Source organism: Anopheles maculipalpis, chromosome 3RL (genome assembly GCF_943734695.1).
Source record: "Anopheles maculipalpis chromosome 3RL, idAnoMacuDA_375_x, whole genome shotgun sequence".
NCBI lineage: Eukaryota > Metazoa > Arthropoda > Insecta > Diptera > Culicidae > Anopheles > Anopheles maculipalpis.
This window is the reverse complement of record NC_064872.1, coordinates 72,171,219-72,195,797: the sequence shown is the minus strand read 5'-3', so window position 1 is coordinate 72,195,797 and position 24,579 is coordinate 72,171,219. Positions and strand designations below refer to the sequence as shown.

Here is a 24,579-nt window from a genome sequence, read left to right as displayed (position 1 = left end):
CGTTGGGTTTTGTTAAGTTTATCTCTTTGCAACAACAGTGTTTTAAATAGTTAACTACATTATAACGAAGTGTGTGTAAATACATTACGCGAGTACAGTATGCGGGTAATGGTATCGCGCGAAAGTATAGAAAAAAAGGGAAGGAAAACAGAAATATAACCGTAACAAAACACAACCACAACCCGACTTAGTGTAATTAAGGTCCGCTGGACCGAGTACGATTCGTCCTATGAACTAAAAACAAAAAAAGGGGAAAAAAATCTGCCGACCGGTGAATAATCATTTAACTAGTGTGCAAAAATCATTCAACTACCCATTTCTTCCTAACATTTTTCCCTCGAACTACTCTGTAGATTGGGCTAAGGTCCTAAGGCCATAAGCCTTAGGTTTGATTGTTTTACAATTTTTTTACATAATTATACAAGGATTGTGCTGCTCTGTCTTCTAACAGATGCTTTCTTTGACGATTTTTTCCTAACGATTCATACTACATTTACTGACGTTACTACCTGGCATGATGTAATGACGATAAATTTGTGAAAAATTGTGAAACCTTTCTCTAACTACCATAGGGAGTTTGATGATGCTACTTTTGTTCTAAAGTAGCTTTCAATCATTTAGCTTCTATCGCTTCGAAAAGCGCTGTCCCACCTTCTAACTATCTAAAAATTCACACTCTGGACGGAATGGTACGTTTTGCTTTAGTAGCACGTTAGCTTTAACCTTTTTTATAGCTAACAGTCATCTTTAATCATCCGACTCCCATCCTCCTCAGCTAAGCTCTTTCCCGTAAAGCTAACGAAAAGAGCTCCGAAAAGTCATGAGTCGTGATTCATCGTTTAGCGCACGCGCGTAACACCCCACCGTACGCTAGATGTCCTGCATGGCAAGGATAATGTTTTGCAGTGCGGTCCGTGCGTCCGAAGGGGGCAACTCGTTCAGTACGTCCATCGCGGCAAGGCTATGCTTCTTCTGTAAGGCGCGCGTTCGTTCTAGGCCAGGTCCTTTAAGAACATGTGCGTGTATTTTGGCAAAGTCTACATTGTCGATCGAAACTAGTCCCTTTTCAATTTCACTGTACAGTGTAGGATCGTGGTCGAGATGGAAGAGCACCGGTGCTGACACTAAACTGAATCGTCCACCTGAAAGAAACGTGAGAAAAATTTAAATTACATGTCACACTATATTTCAATATTAAAAGCTAATCTTACCCGCCGGCAGTTCATCACTGTTGAACGGTTCCAGATCGATACAGGCTTGCCACGCTAGGGAAAGATGCTTCCCAAACATGTAACCTCGTCGTTGTAGCGCTTCCGACTGACCCGCCAGCATCATTGCACCTTGGCAACTTTTCCCCAGCAAACTCCCAGCACCGAGTATGTGCCGTAAGGCCCACTCCTTCTCCGGATTACCCATCACACCGGCCAAACTAAGCGGTTGCGTATTGTCAACCATATCACCAAAGCTAAGATCCACATTCGATCCATTGCTACCATTCTCGGCAGCTACTGGCGATTCTAGTGGACGCGATGGAAGTGGATTATTTTGCTGATCTCGTTCGCCGAAAAAGTTTGATTCCGCCAAATCGCGAACGGCCGATGAAATGAGCTCGATGAGCGGCTGATTGCGAAGCCCTGCCAACTGTAGACAGGCATTTCCGAGTAGATAGTCTCCGCTTAGCAGTGCTATCTTGTTGCCAAAGATGGTATCGCTATCGTTTCCCAGCTCATTGCCAGCACCGTCCAGTGGTTGTAGATTTACCAGCCCTTGATGGACGAGTTGTGCGGTACGAATCATTTCGGTAATTTCTGCCAGTCCACGCTGTGATTGTAGGACGCCCGCACTTTTGTCCTGTTCCAGGTCCGGTACGGTTGGTGCATGTCCGACCGCTTTCGAGATTAGTAGAACGATTAGACCCCAGGCTTGCATGTTGTTTTTACCGTTGTAGATGAGAATTCTAAAAATTGGAAAATGAATTTCATTTATATTTTGATAACGTGGAATCTTTCGACAAATATTCGACAAGAGTCCTGACTCACTATAATAACTTAAAAAGTATAACATGAAAATTAATTTAAATATTAAGCTTACTGAAACACATCCAAAACTATAGATAACCTTAGATTCTTAAAACCAAATACTGTAGGCTAGGTGGATATATTAGATAAAAAATAATGACGAAAATAAAGAAAAGTTTGGAAGAGATAGAAGAAGAGAGTCGGGTTCGCAAAGCAAAGCTAGAGATTAATTAAAACCAAAACAAGTAAAGAAGGATTTGAAGATGCGCAAACAGACAAGAAAAGGCGTAATGTCTAGTGTGTCTATACACCAGATTTGGCAACGCTATAGGACAAAAGATCATCATCAGAATTATGCTAAAGCAGCGTTGAATTTTCTCAATTCACGAAGTACCAGAAGATGACACGGAATTCCAACTCTTTCCAACGGAAAATCCAAAAGACTAAAACACAAACATTTAAGAGAATTATCTTAATTGAAGTCTTTACAAATTCTACCAATGAGACCTAAGTTTCTCATTGCAGATCTGCATAAGGTCTCAATATGGCTATTGAAAGTTAAATTACTGTCCATGATCGCTTGGAGTTGGGATAACCTTTCTTCCCTGCAACCTAATACTAGGGAAGGACATCCAAGAATCGAGGATAGAACCTTTGATGCCCATTTATATAAATGAATCTCATAATAAAGTCCGTCACAGAGATAAAAAATTCGATCACAACCATGATGATGGCTGAGTAGCACAAGTTCAAGGTGCAACCAACAAACGGTTGCCACCAACAAACTAATCCCTCGAAATGAAGATTAACGAGCCGAAAACCGATAAGGAAAAATATACGCAGATGATCGTCCTCAAAATTAATCCAAAAATTATTCTGTACTCGATGGTAACAGTAAAATTGAAGAAAACACCTCTGGACACAGGAAAACATTTTCTTGGCCACATACGAGATGAACCTCAGAAAGAATTACAACTCATTAGCACGCAATAAATATACTAAGGTTAGTTGAAGTTCCGGAATGATTTAGAAACCAAAGAACAAGAATAAAAAAAAGATAGATTCCCAAACAATAATACTTGTTTATGATACAAAAATGAGAGAACGCATTTGCGTCATTCTCGATAAATGATCAGCAAAGTTAGACGATCTCTGATACGCATTCGATAAAGTGTCTCTGACGTCAAATCGCGGTTCGTCGATCGAAGCTTCACAGTTCGCCGTGGGGGTTGGAGATGCAATGCTTCCTTGGGCCAAATTTCAAACCTTAAAAACCGGTTTAGGAACCGCTAGAGTATCATCGTACACTACAGCTTTCCGGGGGGAAAACCTGTCCCAAATGTTGTCCCCCAACGCATCGCTCTATTCGCGAAATGTTACACATTATGCATGCTGAAAGAAATCCTCTACTAACACCCTAAAGCTTATAGTGAACAATAGAGCACAGAGATGGGATACTTACTTGGCCGTCCGAAGCAGTGGATGATTGCTGCCGACCAGCTTCCTTAGGTGTAGCGCTACGTTGGCAATTTCATCGCTCAAAAGCCACCGGAGGCTCAGGAACGACGTCGGATAGCCAACAATCTTTTCCGCCTCACTAACGGCACGATTCCAGTCATGCTTTTGGACCGCCTTCGGTGCTAGTTTGTCTTGAAGCACCAAGCCAGTACCGATGTACCGCCGGGGTGCACTTTCTAGCGGTTGAGTTGGTACGCTCGTGGACAGTTTCACGACACTCTTCTGCAAATGTGTCCGCAGTCGGGCCTGCATTCCGTAGATTCTGGCAAGCGACATTTCGTTTTTCTGGGGTTTGGGAGGTACGGAGGACCGCGAATATATTAAATATAAACTGCGGGAATCTCTTCTTTGACCAACTTTTTGCGATCTACGAACGGCAACACTGTCTGGAACACGGATGACACACACGTGAAAGTGGCACAGACTTTTCTTCTACGATCGGGCACCGAACGCTCAGCAACACTTACTCAGACTGCTCTCTGTGTTGCTCATCTTGCCAGAAGCGATATCGTCACAACACACGGATGCCTTTTCCGTTACGCTCACGGGAGGGTTTGGCTGTTTTTTTTAATGCTTCAACGTACAGCAGCAACACTACACTGCAATGCTTACGGTGGCTTTCACTAACTCTCTGCTCATCCAGGTGCGGACAATTGGTCGTATCTCGCGCACCTGCTCACCACCACCAACACCCCAATTCCTTCACCCAGTTGGTTAAATAGAAAAAAGTGAAACTTTTTTCCAAATCAATTCAACTTCACTTCACTCCGGCTGATCGTTCCACGCGGATGGACACAATTTGCTTGGGTGTGTCTGCACTGGCTGTTTAGCTAAATCCTTCACGTGCTGCCGGATGATGATCCACAAGTAGGGACTATTTTGGCGCAATATCCCCTACGATTCCTGACCCGGGAAGACGACACTTTACATACGGAACGAAGACGACTGACGCAGTAGAAAGCTGGAACATCGGCTTTTATCTGAAACCCCTGGCGGAGGTGCATGGGAATCTGAATCCCAGCTCGGCAGGCAAACAGGTTTTTTTTGCGAGTTTTTCTTGAACGAACTGATGATCCGTGTATTTTTTTTTCTTCTCTCGTGCTAGTTGCAAAGCCAAACGTTTGATGATGTAACCGTTTTTCGCTCAACACTTCGCAAGCTGGGCAGCATTTTCTTTGCGGAAGGTAATATCTTTTCTGTACGCGATTCTCTCACACTTCACTTACACTACTTCCTCTATTTGTAGTGTGTTAGCATACAAAAAGAGCACATATTTCCACATTTTCTTCCTACGGCAACAGGTTAAACGAAACGCTTATGCGAACAACACATTACATTTGGCGACCGATTTGTTTGCGGGAATATTGAACTGTAGAGAAGTTGAACCACTTTTGCACACCTTTTTGACCATTCACATTAACCTTAAGATACCAATTTTACACACGTTTTTAATGCATCTTTCGTTATAAATGATTTCTTGGCTTTAAAAATATAGAACGTATGCCGAACAGCAGCAGCGTGTGATTATTTACGCACTGTTATTGTTTTCATCCGGCTGACAGCTGCCATTCGAAGCGTTAAGCGTTTTCCTCCGGTGAGGCGCCCGGTGAAAAAGATACAAGGCGCACGGTAGCGCCATCTAGCGTACTGTGAACGAAACAATTTAAATTTGGTTTCAGTCTGTGATAGCTCAATTTGAAGAACGTTTCATTTTTTGCCCGTTACGAAAACGTGACTGTTTTTAGCGTTTAACTTACCTTTTTTAGTTTACGGATGAGGTGATGAAGTTAGAATGTGGTAAGGATGGCCATACTGGTCGATCTTTACATCCACTTTTGACTAAATATTCTTATACCAGATAGGCTTACGGTGTACTGTACATGGGGGCGTTCTTTCTCTTCTATTCCTGCTGTTCTCGCTTCGCTTACTAGCCTTACAGCTCCTGCATGGCCAGAATAATGTTCTGTAAAGCTCTCCGAGCGTCGGTGGCCGGCAGCTCGTTCAGTACCTTCATTGCCGCTAAGCTGTGCTTTCGCTGGAGAATCTTTGTCTTCTCCAGTCCGGGCCCATCGAGAACCGCCTGGTGAACTTTGGTGTAGTCGATGTTGTCGACAGATTTACGACCTTTCTCGATCTCCTCGTACAGAGCAGAATCGTGCTCGAGATGGAATAGTACAGGGGCAGAAACCAGACTGAACTGAGCACCTGTTTGAAAATGACATGAACAACAGTTACTTCAGAAGCCTGATCTCCATTAAAACAATTTTAATTGTGAGAACACTTACCCATTGGAAGCTTCGGCAACAGGAACGGTTGCATATCGATGCAAGCCTGCCAGGCCAGCGAAAGATGCTTCCCGAACTGATAGCCCTGCTTCTGTAGCGTTTCCGGGTGGCCACCGAGCATTAGCGCTCCCTGGCAGCTTTTCCCAAGCAAACTACCACCACCGAGCACGTGCCGCAGGGACCATTCCTTTTCCGGACTACCAACCACACCGTCAATCTTCATCGGTTCCGTATTATCCTCCAGATCACCGAAGCCCAAATCATCCAGACTGTTTACATCGGTAGCAAGTTCCTTGGCAAGCGCACCCGATTTCGTTGGCAGAGGGTTATTCTGTTCATCCCGCTCGCCGATAAAATTCGACTCGGCTAAATCGCGGAAGGCGGACGAAATGAGCATGTTCAAATCTTGATTCCTTAAATAAATAAAATGGAATTAATTCGTGACTACCTACCCAAAATTGATGCCACACCAGCTTACCTTAGCGTCGCGACCTGTTGACAAGCATTTGCAAGCAGATAATCACCGCCGAGCAGGGCGATCTTGTTGCCAAAGATCATATCACTGTCACCGCTCAAATCATTGCCAGCATTATCGAACGACTGTAGATTCAACATGCCCTGGTGCACGAGATGGGAGGTGCGGATCATCTCCGTGACTTCGGCCAAGGCACGCTGCGAATGTAGCACACCGGCACTCTTGTCTTGCTCCATGTCCGGTATGGTGTCCACATGTCCGGCTGCTTTCGAAACGAGCAAAACGATCAGTCCCCATGCCTGTTGATTTTTGTCGTTGTAGATCAATGTTCTGTTGCGAAAGATGCGAAATGTGGAATGAGAGAAAATGAATAAAACGAAATTAAAGATCATTTATTCAAATTTTACACTGAAACAATAAACATCCGCCATGTTAAGCTCTACCCTAGAAAAGCGACATGGCTAATGGTTGTTTTGTTTTTTTTTTTGCGATCTCTCTATCTTTCTCTCCCTCTCGTTTTTTAGCCGCGAGGGCTACAGGATGGCTAAACGCTGCTGCATACCAATCATAGTTTGTAGATTGGATGACCATGTGAGATTGCAACGCCCCGATGATGATGGTTACATGTTTAAACGCTTTCTACTGTGCGGCGCAAGCAAGTGGTCGTCCTTGTGAGGCTTAACGAAGAAATTTGTATTCTTCACGGCATGCTTAAAGTACGTCTGGTGTCGATCTTGTCGTTGCAGGTCTTCTGTGCAGCACCAGCGGTGAAACTTTATAACGCCATGACGAATGGAGCTTTGTCTACATTGGGAGACTTTGTCGAACGAGGCTGCTTAATTGCTGCCAAACGGACCAGACGGATGGGTTACAATCGCAAGAAAAACAAAAACGATCTTTCGTTAATGTAAGCAATCAGAAGTAACAAGTGATTTGAGGACGAAAAAACGAGATAATTAATATAATCCCTCATTGGGATCTCTGGGATGGCAAGTAAAAACGAACACTAATTATGAGAAGTTTTTATGCAGTTTTACCATTAACACTTCATTAGCTGAAGAAACTCTGAAAACATTAATTCTCATTACTCATTCTCATTGCTAAAAGTGTTTCTTCATACATTATGCTTCTTTCAGATGCTTAATTCGTAATAAGAAACATTGCAGACACAAATCCTAGACAGGATTTTATAACCCAGGCAAACAAGTTTTGTTTGATCGAGCTGAATAAGCGCTCAAGCTTAAGTAAAGAATGATGCCTGAGAAAATCCAAAAGCTTCCATTTTCACCGAATGTTGATGAAGGTCTGCCCAATCCCACCCTACGAATTCCGGGTCAATGAAAATGACAACACAGACACGTATATTTCGGGTGGGAATGGACCGGTTTTGGCTTGAGGTTGAGTAAAAGCACTTCGCCAAGACGACCATCCCTCGTCCGATGTAACTTTAGCTGTCCCTTCTCCTTCACAGTGTAGCAAGGTTGGAACATGTTTTGTTTTCTGTGTCGTAACTGAGCTCCATATGGCCCTTGGTGTCCAATTGTTTCACCATCTTCTGATGCCATCTTTGGTCGCGAGGGTTTTATCACGGGGTTTTTTTTTTTTTGATAATATCCAGTTCCAGTTTCCTGCGCTCCAAACACGATCACGATCGTATAGTTTATGGTAGAGAGATTTTTAGCAAGTCCGTCGCATCCATCATCATCATCAGCATTAAACGTAAAACCGAATTCCAAATAAACGAACCACGGATTCCGAAAGTGTGCTTACTTTGCAGTTTTTAGCAGTGGATGATTGCTCCCGACCAGCTTCCGCAGATGCAGTGCTACGTTTGCGATCTCATCGCTCAGTAACCACCGCAAGCTCAGGAACGACGTTGGATAGCCAACAATTTTTTCCGCCTCACTAACGGCACGATTCCAGTCATGCTTTTGGACGCTTTTGGTGGCCAACTTTTCCTGCCGACTGGTGCTGCCACTAAACTGACGTACATCCGGGAGGACTGCTGTGTGTGTGGTACCGTATATGGTTGCGGGATGTAACTTTACCTTCCGGGACGTTACACCACTACTAGACCACTGCCTAAGATGGCCACAGAGCCGTATCGCTTTGGTCATAGCCATGGCGCTCTTTATGCGTTTCACTTCCTTTTTTCCTTGGTTTTTGCACACGCACAACAACACAAACACTTTCCGGGTTAGGTAAACTGATTCGTTTGAAGGGTTTTCAATTTTTTGCACCGTGAATGCACTACCGATTTTTTTTGTGAAATATTTCTCACTACTCCATACGGCACTGGACACTCTGGACTGAACACACGCGGAACGGAACTCACACGCGACCACTCGATACGAACACCTGCACTGTACTGGGTGGCCGCGGCCGTATAACTGGGCTTTCTTCTCCACCCAGAGGTCGATGCGCGAGGAACTGGTTGGGTAGCTTTACATCTCTTGCCCACCTCCTCCCATGGAACGTGCGTACGTGTGTACCGAATTCTTCAGGCGGAAGGGAAATTTCGGACAAGCATTCACACTCCGTTTGGTGGGAGTGGGAAGTTTGAAGTTGAAAGCGAGCACGCGGATTGGATTGTTGTGTTTGTCTTCCGTCGGTCGGTCTTGATGAGCAGTGATATACACCACGTGTACGCACAATCCTAACGGGTTTCATTAAACTCTCAAATTTGAAGTTCGCGTGGACGAAGGAGAGCCAAAGACAGAGGGAGAGATCGAGAGCACAAAAAATCCACCAACGAATCAAGCCACAAGCCATCAAGCATCAGATCGCACATGTTTACATAGGATCTTGACCGTTGGGCCTTGCTTTTTTTGTGGTTAAAAAGTGGAGAAAAAGTAGCAAAACTAACCTGTATCAATAATCCGGGCCAGCACACTTTAATGTCCACCACCGGTTAACCCTTTCCCTGCTCCTCCAAATGATCCGTGTACGTGATCATCAATGGAGTTTCTTCCCAGACTTGGATCGAACCACACTTTGATAGTGCTGCTTTTGCTCTCCGTTTCCAGCCACGACACGGCACACGTTTGCGCCATTCGGTCAGTAGTCTTTTAGCGAAAGTTCACCGGACGAATCTGGCGTGCAACAGCAAGAAAGCATGAAGCGCGTGTTCCCATTTTAGCTTTTTGGGGTAAATTAATTTCTCACATCGATCAAAAACTGCTCGCCGAACTCCGGGTTGGAGGAATTGTGTGATTAATGATCCATGCTACCTCCAATCGTCAGAATGAACTGCAAAAATTGGGTCCTCGCGGCAGCACTTAAAGGGAGATTAAATTTGGTACACGAAATTGTGACCTTATCGGTGCTGATAAGGTCTCTGGCTATATTTGAAGGAACGTAAGGTAAGAAACCTTCAATCTTCAACGATTTATCAAATCTGCAAAGGGAGTGGTAGTGCTCTAGTGTAGTCAAGTTCACGCTAAACATCACCACCCATTTTGACGCCCATTTGCACGTTGTAAAACAACGACTCTGTATGATCTCATCATCCTCTCGTTTTTGTTATTTGCCCAACCATAATGAAACTTTGTACTCACCCGAAAGGGAGACCCTGACGACCATTCACAGCATTTTGCCTTGGAGAGTCTGCAAAAGATGACAGTAATTTTAAATAGTGCTGGCTGGCGTCGACTTACCTGTGTGTGTGTGTGTTTGCAGGAGTTCCTGCCCTTCTCACCTGACCGTTTCCTAGTGCCTGGGAGCTTGGGTCTATGATACAAACACGCAATTCTTCATCAGTCTTTTGCGGTCCACGGAACAAACCGGTTTTTGCAATGGGTGGTGGTGGGTGATGGTACTATTAATGTTGGAACACAGTTGGTGTTTTTGTGCATATGGGGCTAGAGATGAAGCGGATCCGTCGTGATCGACACGACGCGTTCAATTTTTGCATATTAGGACGTTTTCGGAATTGATTAGCCTTTTCGCTACCGAACGCTATATCTTGTTTAGATGATGCTTAAAAATGTTCACGCCATTTTTAATGTCAAATGTAGCAATTTGCGCCATTCACATTAATGTGATCTTCTTTTTGGTTTAACGATCAAAATTATTAGGTCACGCCGACTAGGTTTTACTAAGAGACTTGCTGATACCAAGTAATTGGATAGTCACAGCCCTCACACTATGGGGGAATGGTTCGGACGAGATTTGAACTTCGGTCCTGCTGTGTTGAGACAGGCGCCCCTGTCGCCTCACCATCGGACCACCTCCAGATTAATGTGATATATCGTGGGGAAATGCTTGATCCGTTTACTGACACACACTCAACTAATGCACCAACATATTTTTCATAGATAATGTTTGGTTTGTTTTCTTTACTTTTTGCTGTTTATTTTTGCCATTTTTTGGTTTCTTAGACAAACATTTTCAAAAGTAAATCACTTATTTTCTCTTGCATTGCTCTTCCTTGCGTTTTTTTTGCATCTTTCGAGCACACACACACAAATGTCGTACGTCATTTGCTTACGAAATAAGTGCAGAAAAAATAGATCGAAAAAATAGTGTAAAAAAAAAACATACCATATAACTTTGTCCGCCTGTTCCCAACATCGCCATGTTTTTTCATCTCTTCGTAGTAACAGAGCATCGTTAAGCACCTGGTGGGGTTTTTATCCCTGCGTGTGTACGTGAGGACCAAGACAGGGAAAGCAGAGGACCATGTATAGCACACACACACTCACACACACACACACACACTCATACATACTCACTTCATACTTTGGAATCGATCAAGAGTTTCGAGGACCCGTGGTCTCCCGGAACACATCACGGTCCCTCTCTCTCCTTCATTAACCTTCGTTAATGCATTTCCTTCAAGAAGCGTTTAATTTTGAGTACACTTAACCTCTCACACTTGACTGACGCCATTTTGTCTACTAAAATTACTACTACTTTGCGCTCGTTCGCTCGCACATACACACAGATTTACGCAGACTCTTACACTCAAAGATCCCATATTTTTTTGTTACCACAAATGCTGTTTATTATTCTTAAAAAATCAAACAAACAAAAACAAGAAAGAATAAACACTCTCCCTACGACCCCGGGAGCCATCTATACAACAAGAGGCACCATATACCATTATTACCACAGTTGGCTATCCTTTCTTCTTGATTCTTCGCTAAACCCTTCTTTTGGCTAAACAGGCACCGGGGAGGAAAACAACAAACCGCATCGGATGAGCAGTGATTATGATTATGTCGTCGTCTTCCTGATAGGGGGCATCTAGATAGGCGTGCGTGCGTGTACAATATATTTCGAAACGTTGGATCAAAACTAGGAAATTGAACCGAACAACAACCCCCAGATTGTATGTGTGTCTGTGCGGCATCATCATCAGATCTATTGTTTTCATTGTCTTTTCATTTCACTATTTTAGTTATCCTTTTTTTCTGTTATCTACCATCAATCATTGTCTCTTGGTTGGTTTCAGTTTGCTGTTTTGCTTTGTTGAGTGTAAAATGGTGTGTATGTTATATTATTTATTTTCACCTGTTATGTGTACTTCTTTTTTCTCATTAGTCTATTCATACGTTATTTGTTTTCTTTTTTTATCTTCCTATCTTCCTGTTTGCTTACGGATCCATTTTTTTCTTGTTTTGTTTTGTTATTTTTATCTCATTCATTGTTTAGATTGCAAATATTGCTTCTCTTCGTTTGCTAACTTACTAGTTTTCCTTTTATATTTATAGTTATGTTTAATGTATGCGTTTTTTTCTTCTCTTTTTCCCATCCCCGATACGTTTCACTCACTCGCGTGCAAATGTATGAATTAGTTAGTGTGTTTCACAGTATATATATATATGTATGTGTAATATGCGTTGTGCGCTAACAAAACTTCTTTGCAGTTTTTGCTTCTGCTGGCCAACGTCTTCTTGGCTAACAATTTCCTTACACCGGGGATGGTGTATGTGTGTGTGGGTATTTTTTCTTTTTTTCTGCAGAACCAATTATCGAAAAGGAAATTGCTTTACATTATGTATCCACGTGGTCCGGCAAAAAACGCAAAATGATTTTCCTAACAATGGAGTAATCTTTTAGGTTTGGTTCGATAAGGCTTCATTTAGCACGGGTTGGTTTGGTTTTCCTTGGCTCGTCGATTTGTTTTTTTCTTCCCCCAAAAACACACACACGCATATCAAAGCTCTTTTATTACTCTTTTTCGTTTCGCTTTTCGCCGTAGTCTCTTCATTTTTAAAGCACACTTTACATCATTTCTTAAACACTATTTACCACATTGAAAACCACTTGCAAAACATCTTTTTATGTACTCATATTACACTAAAGCGCGGTACCTGCGATAATGAGAATCGAGACAAAATTGCACAGGGTTTGAGCAATTTATTTCTGCGTACTCACGAGTAGTACTGAGGGTGTGTGTGCCTTGAGACAGAAATGCATTTCGTTGCACAAAAAGTAAACGGTTTAAAAAAAACGACCAACCGGTAACGGGGATTTTTGTTCATAACACGATACACATGCAATATATGTACAATTTTCAGCAAAGTTATAGCAAATATGGTTTTTTCCCCTCTTGTTTTGCAGTACTGGCACAGAGATTGAAGATTTTTAGTAGCACACAACAATTATTGCATTGGATTCGTGTGAGGCGCCATTTTCCTTTTTAATAGATTTTATTGTTGCAGTCTGATTATGCGTCTTGAAGAAATGGTGTACAAGTTTTGCATTTGCACACACTCATTGTGCTGGTTTTTTTTCTTTAATAGGAACAACCGACAAAGAACCATCGAAAGCATATAACTTGTGGCATTTTCATTGGCATTTTTGTAGACTTTTTTAGTTGTTTTTTTTTGTTTGTTTTTTTTTTTTGTTTCAGTTAACTGCCTCTTTCTCAGCTCGCATGAATACTAAAGAATGTAAGTAGTGTCAATGTTTAGTGTTGCTATAGCCTTTTCGAATGTCTCTCCGTGTAGCGAGGATGTAAGTGTGAATGTATAGGTGAATGTGTCCACAAAAAGTTTTTTGTACGTTTTGTTCGAGAATGTTTAGTGTTTTGTCTTATAGAAAAATAACGAACAAATAAAAACGAGCTGAACTTGTAGAGTAGAATCATCAGTAGCAGTAGTAGTAGCTAAAGGAGCAGTAATACTATTCGTATTATTACAGACCGAGACCCCACGATGATTTTTCCCCTGTTTTCTTTGTTAACGCGTAAGTGTGTCTAGTAGCTATTCGCTTCCTTTTGTTTTACAAGGGGATACGCAGGATTTATGGGTTTGGTCCTTCGTGTCAGCAATTGTGCGCGCTCATAAACCAAATGCCGTCGTGCAGGAATGAGAATTTCTTTTGTCCGCTTATCCTTGCGACCTCACCCCGCGCGCCTCAACATGTCTACACAGTACATACACACATACACAGAGCGAGAATGAGGAGAAGAGATGTACAACACGCCTATAGTTTTCATTACACGTATTACAACTATACAAGAATTGAAGGGATTATGTATTGACTATAAACGATCAATGCGCGCGATTTTTCACAGCAGTTCTCCCATTTGCCAAAGCGAGCGAGCTGCCCTAATCGGCTCTTGTGCTCTCGTCCCTAACATTTGCTTGCTTTACCTTGCTTAAAAGACACAGACTTTTTGTGTTGTGTGAAATGATGTTCCCTCGGAAGACCCATTAGTTTTTTTTTTGTTTCTTTAATGTAAATATCATTAATTCATTTTTTTATATAATATATCTGTATAAGTGTATATATGTATTTTTCCTTGTTCATTTACTTTTCTCACAGACAGGAGGCCAAGTATTTCCAACTTTATATTACCATTATTATTAACTTATGCGTGTGTGTGTGTGTGTGTACCGGACGCGCCAGTGCCTTAGAGCACTTCGAACGATCTGGGTTTTTTTACTTTCTTTTCCATAATTGATAGTAGCTACCATGGTTGTTTTCTTTTATTTTCATTCGGGGCACTTGGTTTGAAAAAACAAATTTTTTTTGTTTAAAAAATATGAACACACTAGAATACTACACGTGCTTACGGCAAAAACTCATATCGTCGACACACCCGTGGAGGAGCGCGCGCGCGCTCGCATTTTTCATGTCGTGATAGTAAAATTATGTATTTGTATGCATTGTTTTCTATGTGACACGACACGAAATCATCTTACAATCAAAAGCGTTTTTCGTTTTTCGCCAAACAGAACTTACAGTTCTCGCAAGGGGGTGTTGGTGACACTACAAAGTTAGCTTTTGTGAAGTAATATGATGGACGAATTAGTTCATTTCGTTATAGGTTTTCGATATTTATATATAGGTAATTTGTTCACAATTTCCTTTTAGTTACCAAGAATGAAAGACGTACCACGGTGTTGGTTTTCCTCCTCCTTCTCCTCCCCCCTTTTCATCCACTCTTCTTTAGCGGGCGCAAGATAAGCGGCGGGTTAAACCGATTCAATTTAATCGCACACATTACAAATCGACAAAACAGTCGGTGCTTGTGTTTTGATACGTATAATGTGTATGTGTGTATGTGTGGTTCCCATATTCCCAGTGCACACGGTGGCTATCCGGAGAGGGAGTTCGTCGCAGCCTTCAGTTAATCCGATCACCGTTGCCGGTGCTCTGCTGTACACGCTAGTGACAGCATAAAGCGCTTCGTGGTTTGAACGATTCAAATTAGCCGAGCAAACAAGACACACGCACATACACAGACATTTAAAATTGATTGAATGATTGGTCTTCGATTTGATTTAGAGCTCGATCGATCATTTGAATGCTGCAAGACATAAGAAAAGTAGTACAAACTTAACAGACAGTACTAGCGGTTAACAAAGAAGTTTAAATCGAAATGTAACATTTGCGTGTCTGCCACAGAAACCGGTGCCAACAACACGCTACAGTTGAGAACTTATTATTGTCGCTTACTGTAACACCACGACGGTGTGTGGGATCGATCGATCATACAACATGATCGGAACGCAAGTCACAATTAGCTGTCACGTGCTATTAAGCTGGAACCATTCTGCCATTGCTCTGTGCATATTGTGACATTCGACTAACGCAGTGCAGTGGATATTTTTCTAGTGTCCGGTCTAACTTCCTCTTCCTAATTTACCACCTGCTCTTATGATTGCTAAAGTTGCACAATAATCTGGTTTATGTGTATAAAAAAAAATAACAAAGCATGTTTGAGAACCATCGGATTTTGACCCATTGCTATAACTTTTCCCTGTCCCCTCAATAAGCGAGGACTAATGCAGGTTTTATCTATAAATATACACACAGAAACGCACGCGCGGCGCCTCAAGCTATGCTACAGTTATTCTTGTTGCATTTTCCCCCTAATTACTTTTACTTAATATGTTTATATCTCAAGTAACTACCGTTGCTTGTTTTCTGCTTGATATGACATCAATAGTGTTTAGTTTTGGTTTTTGCATCATACACTCTCACAAGTGATGGGTAAATCCTCATTTTTACCGGATGTATACCGGAGTTTACTTCGGATTAATTCAGATTTAACTCTGGATTACTTCGGATTACTCCAGGGTACACTACGCATTACCCCGGAGTGCAGTACTGTGCAGTATTCTCCGGAGTACATTCCGGTTTTTATACGCATTAGTCCGACATTAATCCACTTCGGAATTCCCATCACTAACTCTCTAACACACACACACGCTAATTTTTCTCCCATTCTTTTCCCAAAAGAACCGTTTAAACTCAACCAGAATAAACCCCGCAAATGCAGGGTAATAATGAGCGTTGTCCCTAGTTCAAACCCATCACGAATCAACAAAACGCCCTTGTATGCAGTTGTGCCAAACTCTTTCATTTTCACAAAAAGGTTTAAAATAATGTTTTCCTTGCAATGTACCAGACTTTGGAGCAATTACTTGCGGGAAGGATTTTGCACACAGATATTAGAACTTTTTTTTTTTTTTGTTGTTGTCGAGGGATCTTTACCTATTTCATATCATCATTACCAGTCCAGTACATATCGCATGCGCGCATCTCGTTAAGAAGCAAGTTTTACTATAGTTTCACAGCACAATTTGATAACTATTTATGCTAAACGTGTCACTACAACTCCCCTGCCATACTTAATTGTGTACCCTTGGAAATCGGGGATGAGTGCCTGCCGGAAATAGCGGTTAAAATAAGATCCGTATTCCGTTTAGTTTCGTGCGTGTGTGTGTGTATGTGTGTGTATGTCTGTATACAGCTTTTTAACATGATGCTGCTACACACGCTTAAACAAACACATAGTCTTTGTTTTGCAGAAAACTATCCCGTAAAACTCTATTTCAACCCACAGACAGACACGTTTCGAAGTGCACCAGTAACTGGCTCATTTCTTTTTTTTTTCGTCCTAATTTCAATCAAAATTTTACGAAACGCAATTTGCTAAGCTCACTTTTTGTTTTTGTGTTTTGTTCCGGTTACTTTGAACTAATTATTGCTCGAGTTTCGAATGAAACACACGATCAGTGGTTATTTTTTTTTTATTTGTTTGCTTTATCGCCGTTCGTCCAGAGTCCAGAGAGAAAGAAACGAGCATATATGAGCGCATATGAGCTGTTATTATCATATCAAATTGCTGTGTCTACATATGTTTATTAGTGCAGTATATTATCACTTGATATGAAGGAACCTCCTCCTCGATCATCTCGATGATGCTGGTGGCAAGAATTATGGCAAGTAATTTCGGGCATCATAGTGTATCGGAGAGATAGATAGATAGATAGAGAGGCGGGGAGAGAGGGAGGGGGAGGATAGGCTAATGTGTGTATTTTTACTGTGGAACACTCTACGGAACGAATATGTAATTGTAGGCGATATTGTAGTTTTAACTTGAGGTAACAGAGCTTCGGCTCTCGCTCTCTACGGTTACGCTTGGATCACATTTACTTAAGGCATGAGAAGTGGAAATGAACGCAACGTAATTTCCAACACGACAAGACAGTTGTGTTTCGTTTTTCATGTAAAAAAAGAAAGAAAACCCAATGTTGAATTACAAAGTACTTGTATCAAGGCGCCGTTCGCCATCGTTTTGTTTGAATCTTGTTCTTGTGTGTTCTGTAAAAGCAACATAATTTGATCCGAGATCTGTATGTGTGTAGTAAAAAAGTGTGATCTGATTATCGTTTTTTTTTTCTTTAATGTCCGCAATAGCCATAATACAATAATGCAGACAAATTCGCTTTGTGACAGCAACAGTACGTCAATTAAATCGTTTCTAATACACACGCTTGGTTGTGATTAACGCAAAATAAGCTCTTACCGGTTGCAGCTGAATTGTTTGTGTGCGCGTGTGAGGATTAGCAGTGAACGGTAGTAGTGGTCGTGGTGGTAGTAGTAGAACCGTTTGTGTTGGATGTATGCGGTACTTGTCGCCGTCTTTGACGGCGGCGTCGATGACGCTGCTTTGGCTGTGTCGAATCCGTGTGCTGTGTTTTTAATTGGCGTTGTTGTTGTGTCGCTCTGGGGCACATTTGGCGCGTCGCTGTTTGATGGCAACAACAACGGCAGGCTTGCGGACACCCTCAATTATCCGGCGAACCGCTTGTATCGCTCGCAACGGCAACGGAGCATTTGTCAGAGGACGTGCTCGTTTCAACGGAGGTTACAGCTTCTTTTTCAATTGTTTCCGACGTTGCGGTGATCGAGCTGCTTCTAGAGTCCTCTGTTGGGCTAGTATTATTATTTACAATGCTGTTGGTTTCGATTTCATTGCCATTATCGTTAGCTTCCGGTTTCTCGATGACGGTGGAACGATCTGCTGCTGTACTGTCTTTTGCAGCTTTGCTTGATTCATCTTCCGTAGAAGACGACGTATCTGGTTTTACGATGGAGGAGATATTCTCATTATTTGCTGTTACTTCGGGCGCAATATCAGGCTGCTCTACACTAATGGTCTGCTCACTATCCAAGAGTTGATCGCTCAATGTTGCATTGCTGATGGAAAGAAAAGTAAAAGCAATATTAATTCGATACAAGTTGTGCTGGCAGCAATGAAGGATAAATTAAAGCACAAATTGCTTACCTAGCTTCATTTGCATTATCGCTAAGTTCAGCAACAGATGGCAGCTTTTCAGCACTTCGGTCAGGCGATGATTTTGCGTCCACATCCGTTGTCTCTTTCGGTTCCGATTGCTTATCCTCTGACTTGCTATCGGATGATACCGTTTCCAATCCCAGGCTACCAACATGGCCCGATTGCTCCACAACGGTAGGGGGTATCGAATTGGCATTAAATATGTCCGCATTTTCGAAATCAAACAATGGATTCACGGAATCGAACGAAGGTGCCGCCACATCGATCGCTGTAGTATCGCTGCTGGATGTTGCTAACGCTGTAGTGGTGGAAGGATGGCCGGTTACTGCCGATTCAGGTGTACTGGTGCCGTGTGCGGCACTAGCGCCGTCACCGACACCAAGCACCGATCCGAAATCGGCAAAGTTATCCTCCAGCATGGCCGTCGAGGATGGACCCGCTTCGTTTACAGCTTGCAGAAATTTCAGAAGATTGTGGTTCATACCACCGGTCAGCGGGGTATCACTGTTACTTTCGCTGTCGACCAACCGGGCCGATGCAATGGAAGCAAAGCCCATATCCGATATATGGGCACTGTGTGTGGATGAGAGAGAGAGAGAGAGAGAGAGAGAGAGAGAGAGAGAGAGAGAGAGAGAGAGGGAGAGAGATTCAATCAGACTAACGAGTGAAAATGCACAAAGAAACTAAAATACTCACAGGAACTCATCACCCATTAGCATGTCTTTGGCAAGATTTGCATCCTGACCGTTGGCCGTTGACGGTACCGGTGCAAATGGATCATCATCGTTGTCACCCTCCGGCCTTTCCAGCTCAATGCCTAACATATACATACCCAACGGATCGTTTGTATTCTCCGTCAATGTATCACGGCTGATTCGAGCACATGCATCTCTTCTATCCTCCAGTGATTCGTAACGGTCGAATGGGGATGGACCGTCGGAGGAACGGAAATCGTCCCATCGATCCAAGTTGGACGCAATGAGTCGCGCATCCTCCACGTTGAATTCGAAGTTAAAACTATCCATTATCTTGCCTAGATCGATACCGAACTTTGATTCATCGTTGGTGGTCATGGTTGGAGGTTGGAGGACCACCATACCGCAATCGAAACGCCCTCTATCACTGTAAGTAAAAGTAAAGAAGAAAGGGACAGATGTGAAAAAAATACAGGTCTTTTCAGTCCAGTTCAAACATAAAACGGATAGTTTTAAATTCGTAAACGTAACGTAAAGGAAACTCGACCGAAATCGATTTATGAGAATCGGATAGAACATCGAGCCCATCCAATTTGTATATCACACTGAGATATGCTGTTACACTTACTTCGAACATATACCATATGGATCCTGATCAGCCTGAATGGGTGCAATGTAAAGAAGAAAAAAACATTATTAGTAAGGTTTTCTTAAACGAAATTTCTAAAAACATAAAAACCATTTTCGTTTCGTACCAGAAATCTTTTCTGCGTGGCAAGCGTTTTCGCAAGCGCACTATCATCTCCCTCGATCATCGTTTTTAGATAACTTTGTTCCGACATCGTAAGTGTCGACTTTATTAAGGCACGGATTTCACTCGAGAGCTTCATTGTGGTCAACAATGCGTCGAGCATTTCGTACAAATGGCCCATATAGCCAAGCCGGATAGTCATAATCGGAGAATCTTCACGAAACAACTCTACCAGTTTCGGTACCAATTTACAATCGGTGATTATCTGTTTATACCAAGAGCAACAGGCAAAAAATACAAATCAAAAATTAAAAAAGAAAATTTATTAGTATCCGTAAAATCGGTAACGATTGTACTAGTGTGCATCCGTAACTTACGTATTGCTGTAAACTAGAGATAAGCAGTCGGTTTTCTCCATCCGCACCACCTTCGCTCTGATCGAACGAACCGATCGCATAGTTGATGCACACTTTAGCACGGCTGTGGAGGAAATTGTTCCAAGGGTATTGCTTGAAAAGGTTGAGCAAGGTGTTATAATAGTCGGTTTCACAAATTCTGCAAGGAAAAAGCAACATTAAAAACTACCATCAACCAATCGGAAAGAACTCCGGCCTGCCGATTTGTACACTTACGCTTTGATCACTACTTTATCCTCGGTTTCTATTAATACTGTAAATAAATTACAAATCTGAAGTCTCACGTTACCCAGTGGTGGCGACAGTGTACCGAAGGTGGTAATTATGTCAGGTTTCTAAAATTAAAGAAGCCGACAAGAGGGAAGAAAACATTAGTGCGAAGTATGAATCTGATAGTGCAGAAAAAAGAAAAAAAATCACATCCACTTACCGCAGGAGGATTCTTTAGGATCTCAACAAACTCGGGAATGCGCAGTTTGATAACGCTAACCAAGCGCGTTACGACCATGTCGTGGTGCTCTTTCTCAGCATCGATAACAATCTGCAGTGCTGTATCTGAAACAGGTTCTTGTCTGGAGAACCAATTTATAAAATAGGTATAAATAAGGTGGCTTTCGTGCTTAGACACGTTCATCTTATCATACTCACATTATCGCATTATCTAGCAGTCTTAAGATTATTTGAATTCCTGCAACAATAGCACTTTCTTCGCCATTTTCTTCCAGGATGATGTCAAGCAATTGTTTCGTTGTAATTTCACTTTCCAGCGTATCTAGAATCGGGTCTGATGTAACTACAATAGAAAAAAAAAACAAAAAAAAAAACAGTTATTTGTCTATGGGCTGGCTTTAGTTAGCTGCTAACATTCAATGTGAGGATACATTTCTTAAAAACCCGCTAACTTAAAAAACGGCTAAGTTCACCCACACGAGTGACACGAGACACAATACAGCTTACAATTAACAACACTGTGTTTGTCCACTTTTGTTAAACATTTTTAATCCCGATTTCCCACATTCTATTAACCTATTAATTATCAACTACACGGGTAGGACAAACATTTTGTATGGGGACTAGCAATTTTTCGGATTGTAAATTTTGTATCTTTTGATCTACTTGATGAGATTGTTGCGTAACCAGTTACATTTAGATTCTTCTTTTACTTATATTTCACCTCTAAAGATGTAATAGCCTACCCTCTCTTGTAAATTTTAAGCAAATTGGACGAGTAGATCGGTAGATACAAGCTTTACAAAAAGAAAAATTGCCAAACAAAACGTAGAGCCTACCCGTGAAGGCGGTCGTAGATGTAAGGGGTATCCATCGAAAAACATCGAAAAATATTTAAAATCAATTAACAAATTTTTTTTTGCTCTAAAAGTTGTAAAATAAGTTGTTCTAGGCATTCTATTAATTTCAAGTATGTGCGACTTCGCTATCAAAACATATTTCAGATATCAAAATATAGGGTATGAGGTAAAAACAAAAAATGATTAAACTGGACCTAATCTGGCATGTGTTCAATCAAATGCAACATTTGTTTACTGCACATGGGCATAATTGCTACGACGATGTGATTTGTTTCAATTTTCGAGGCAAGCTTTAATGGCTCTTTTCCGTGTGTTACCTACCCCGATTAAAAGTATTTTCGAGAAAATTGAAACCAACAAAATACATACTTTCGAATCTATTCTAATTTCTTTTCTAAGCCTGCCCATAAAACATGAAACTAAAAAGTTCCGACCAGAGCTATTGCTACCATACAGATGTGCAAGGATGAGGTAACACAAAAGGGAAGTGAAACCGCAAAGAACTTACGATACACGCAGAAAAAAAGACGTATGAGAGCGTCTGTAGGTTATGTGTTAAATAGAGCAATATAATTGTGTGAAAGAAGAGCAAAACAAATGCGATGAATCTGATCGATTAAGGGTAAGAAAAACGGAACGGAACCTGTGAAACGAGTGAGTGTGTTTGGGTGTGTTTTTTGATTTAGTTATATTACCTTGAAAGCGAGATGAAATCTTGCCCAGAATCGACGGAATGGTACTGCTTAGGTTGAAGTTGAAAATATTGTTCAGTTCGTTTGGGAAAATTTTAGATTTCAGATTGTCTATCCGCTTACAAGTACTTTGCAGTCGGTACGTCCCTTCTGATAGTGTTACCGATGAAAGAACGTAATTCGATTCGATATAGATATAGTTGTTATTGGTGTTAAATTTCAATTGTAATACATCAGGATTATTTTTTTTTATAATTTGTTTAGTCGGGTTGATGTGTTTTAGACATTTGGAACATTTTCAGAAATAAAAGCCCAACAATTTCAACAACCAGAGATGGAAGGGTGGAAGACAGTAAGAAGAAGAAAAATGAGAAACAGTGGTATTTAAAGAGAATGCAATTGTGTTTTAACAAACGTACGCAACAAATAACTGCCACAAAACAACATTGCCAAAAGGGATGACAAGCTTGCTTGAAGTGATTCTGAACGTCTCAACGTTGAACATAACTCTTAACCGATGAGATACATATTGGATGATCTAATGTAGTGGTGGTTTAAAAAAAAAAGTCTATAAAATGGATGATCCCTAAGAGGACCGCCTAACTCACAACTAGGATGAAAAAATCAGAAACAAAATCGGACACACGAAACGCAATCGAAATAAACCGGATGATGGTTGCATTCTTTTTGACACCTCATATCACGGTATAGATTGTCCACCCGACCTACCTTTATCCTGCTGCTCGTTCTGTCGCTTACACCGGCTAATCTTGATGAGCTCGATCAGAAACTGAGATGCGTTGTAATGCTTCTGCACCTGGCCTTGCTGTTTCAGCAGGTCGATTATTTCAGACACCAGCTTCTGCTCGTTCAACCACTGGAATCGTTAGGGAGCGCGGAAATAATCGTGAGAAAACAAATACTAAACAACCAATCCGCCACAAAACAGACAGTGCTTACCTCCAGCAGTTCAGACTTTAGCTCCGCATCCTCGATATCGGTGATGTGCGAAAGCAGCAGATCGCTGATGACCTGGTTCCCGAAGTGCTTCAAAATCGTCGACAGGAAACCTTTCTTCGATTTGATAAACTCTAATACTTGCAGGCACACGGATTTGTAGGAAAAGTAGTCCTGCTCGTTCTGCTTCGTGATCAGCATGCCGAACGTTTTGCAGAAGAACGAGGTCAGCAGCGGATTGAGCGGGGGCTCTTTCACCAGGAAGCTGTACAGCTTGTTCAGAAAGTTCTGATTCTCGACGAGATGCGTTTTGAAGGACGGCACATCACTGGTAAGTATTTCGCACGCCATGTTGGAATGCAGGAAGCGTATATTGTCATCGATATCAGCGGGCGGTTCCTGTATGATGAGATCGATCAGTGCATCGAATATCTCGGTGCGGTTTAAGCTGCAACGACGGGGAACGTATGAGTGTTTGTGTACATAAGTAACGGTGAAAGTGAAGACACAAAAAAAAAAAAAAAAAAATCCTACATCCAGATGAGGACACTTACTATTGTAACAGTTTGGGATTCTGACTTTTACATTCTTGTAGAACGTTTTCATAATCCAGGACCTCTTCGAGGGTTAAACCCTGTGGAAGAATGAACAGAGAACAATATCAGTAAAACGCGTTGAACATATACTCCGCCAAACGGGCCACATTACCTCTTTGCTAAGCAATGCGTCAACATCGGACTGCGTACTGAGCGAGTCCCAATACATGATGCCTCGTTTGAAGCGTATTTTGACGGGATGTAGAACGGAGCTGAGGGCAATCGACCGTGTGCGACTGCAACGCACGATTCAGCTTCGGTAAGCCGTAGTCCTTTTGCGTGACGATGGGCAACAACAGTGAGGAGCGATATTCCCGCACCCGCTTGGAACGGGAGGAGCTTTTGCAAAGAACTTTTCCTCAGAAACGATTACCCCAATCACGTGTACCTGATGTGTACAACTATTTTTGCATACCCGATGATTTGATTACACTGATAATAGAATCGATCCTCTCCTTCTCCCTCTCTCTCTCTCTTTCTCTCTCTCTCTCTACTGCAATAAAGCGTTTTTCACTGGTTTTGGTGGTTTCGTTTTGCTTGAGGTGTAAAAGGTTTGGTTCCAGAGTGGGCGAGCAGAAGTGTTAGTGATGGATGTGCTACAAATCTCTAACGCGTGTTCAGTATCCACTGTAGTTTGAAAACATGCTACAGATGAAGGTTCCTCCTTCTGTCCTACGAACATTCGTTGCTAACACAGCACTGTAATGAAAGAAGAATTGATACGAATTAGATGTGTACTTCTGGTAAAGTATTTAAAATTTAAACAATTTATTAAACCCCTCAAACATAACAATCTGGTTCCTGTTCGATCGCTTGTGAA

General features: G+C 41.9%; 4 protein-coding genes across 5 annotated transcripts in view; all 4 read right to left on the bottom strand.

Moving 5' to 3' along the window:
• LOC126563376 (flexible cuticle protein 12-like) overlaps positions 1 to 24,579 on the bottom strand; it is a 281,105-nt gene that overhangs the window by 55,594 nt on the left and 200,932 nt on the right. The gene's annotated exons all lie outside the window — the stretch shown is intronic.
• LOC126562247 (all trans-polyprenyl-diphosphate synthase PDSS2-like) lies at positions 845 to 3,812 on the bottom strand. The gene is made up of 3 exons (XM_050218701.1): positions 3,481 to 3,812; positions 1,212 to 1,957; positions 845 to 1,142 (listed from the first exon to the last, which is right to left on the bottom strand). Exons 1-3 carry the CDS (start codon positions 3,810 to 3,812, stop codon positions 871 to 873), a joined length of 1,350 nt encoding a protein of 449 aa, XP_050074658.1. The 3' UTR covers positions 845 to 870.
• LOC126562238 (all trans-polyprenyl-diphosphate synthase PDSS2-like) lies at positions 5,470 to 8,420 on the bottom strand. The gene is made up of 4 exons (XM_050218685.1): positions 8,067 to 8,420; positions 6,300 to 6,626; positions 5,822 to 6,234; positions 5,470 to 5,741 (listed from the first exon to the last, which is right to left on the bottom strand). The coding sequence occupies exons 1-4, from the start codon at positions 8,417 to 8,419 to the stop codon at positions 5,470 to 5,472; spliced, it is 1,365 nt and encodes a 454-aa protein (XP_050074642.1). The 5' UTR covers position 8,420.
• On the bottom strand, positions 17,831 to 23,965 carry LOC126561540 (uncharacterized). The gene is given in 13 exon segments (XM_050217754.1): positions 17,831 to 18,242; positions 18,331 to 18,915; positions 19,039 to 19,464; positions 19,660 to 19,697; positions 19,793 to 20,053; positions 20,166 to 20,343; positions 20,421 to 20,539; positions 20,635 to 20,776; positions 20,853 to 20,997; positions 22,936 to 23,083; positions 23,167 to 23,611; positions 23,718 to 23,797; positions 23,872 to 23,965. Coding segments are annotated over 13 exon segments (3,036 nt in total). The 5' UTR covers positions 23,929 to 23,965.

Bases quoted from the DNA above. Each gene is read 5' to 3' on its own strand.
- LOC126562238 (XM_050218685.1), bottom strand. From the start codon at position 8,419: ATGGCTATGACCAAAGCGATACGGCTCTGTGGCCATCTTAGGCAGTGG. The intron at 6,627-8,066 runs GTAAGCACACTT...CTTTCGCAACAG, and splicing joins CCACTGCTAAAAACTGCAAA to AACATTGATCTACAACGACA. The intron at 5,742-5,821 runs GTAAGTGTTCTC...ATTTTCAAACAG, and splicing joins GTTGCCGAAGCTTCCAATGG to GTGCTCAGTTCAGTCTGGTT.
- LOC126562247 (XM_050218701.1), bottom strand. From the start codon at position 3,812: ATGTCGCTTGCCAGAATCTACGGAATGCAGGCCCGACTGCGGACACAT. The intron at 1,958-3,480 runs GTAAGTATCCCA...TCCAATTTTTAG, and splicing joins CCACTGCTTCGGACGGCCAA to AATTCTCATCTACAACGGTA. The intron at 1,143-1,211 runs GTAAGATTAGCT...CGTTTCTTTCAG, and splicing joins CAGTGATGAACTGCCGGCGG to GTGGACGATTCAGTTTAGTG.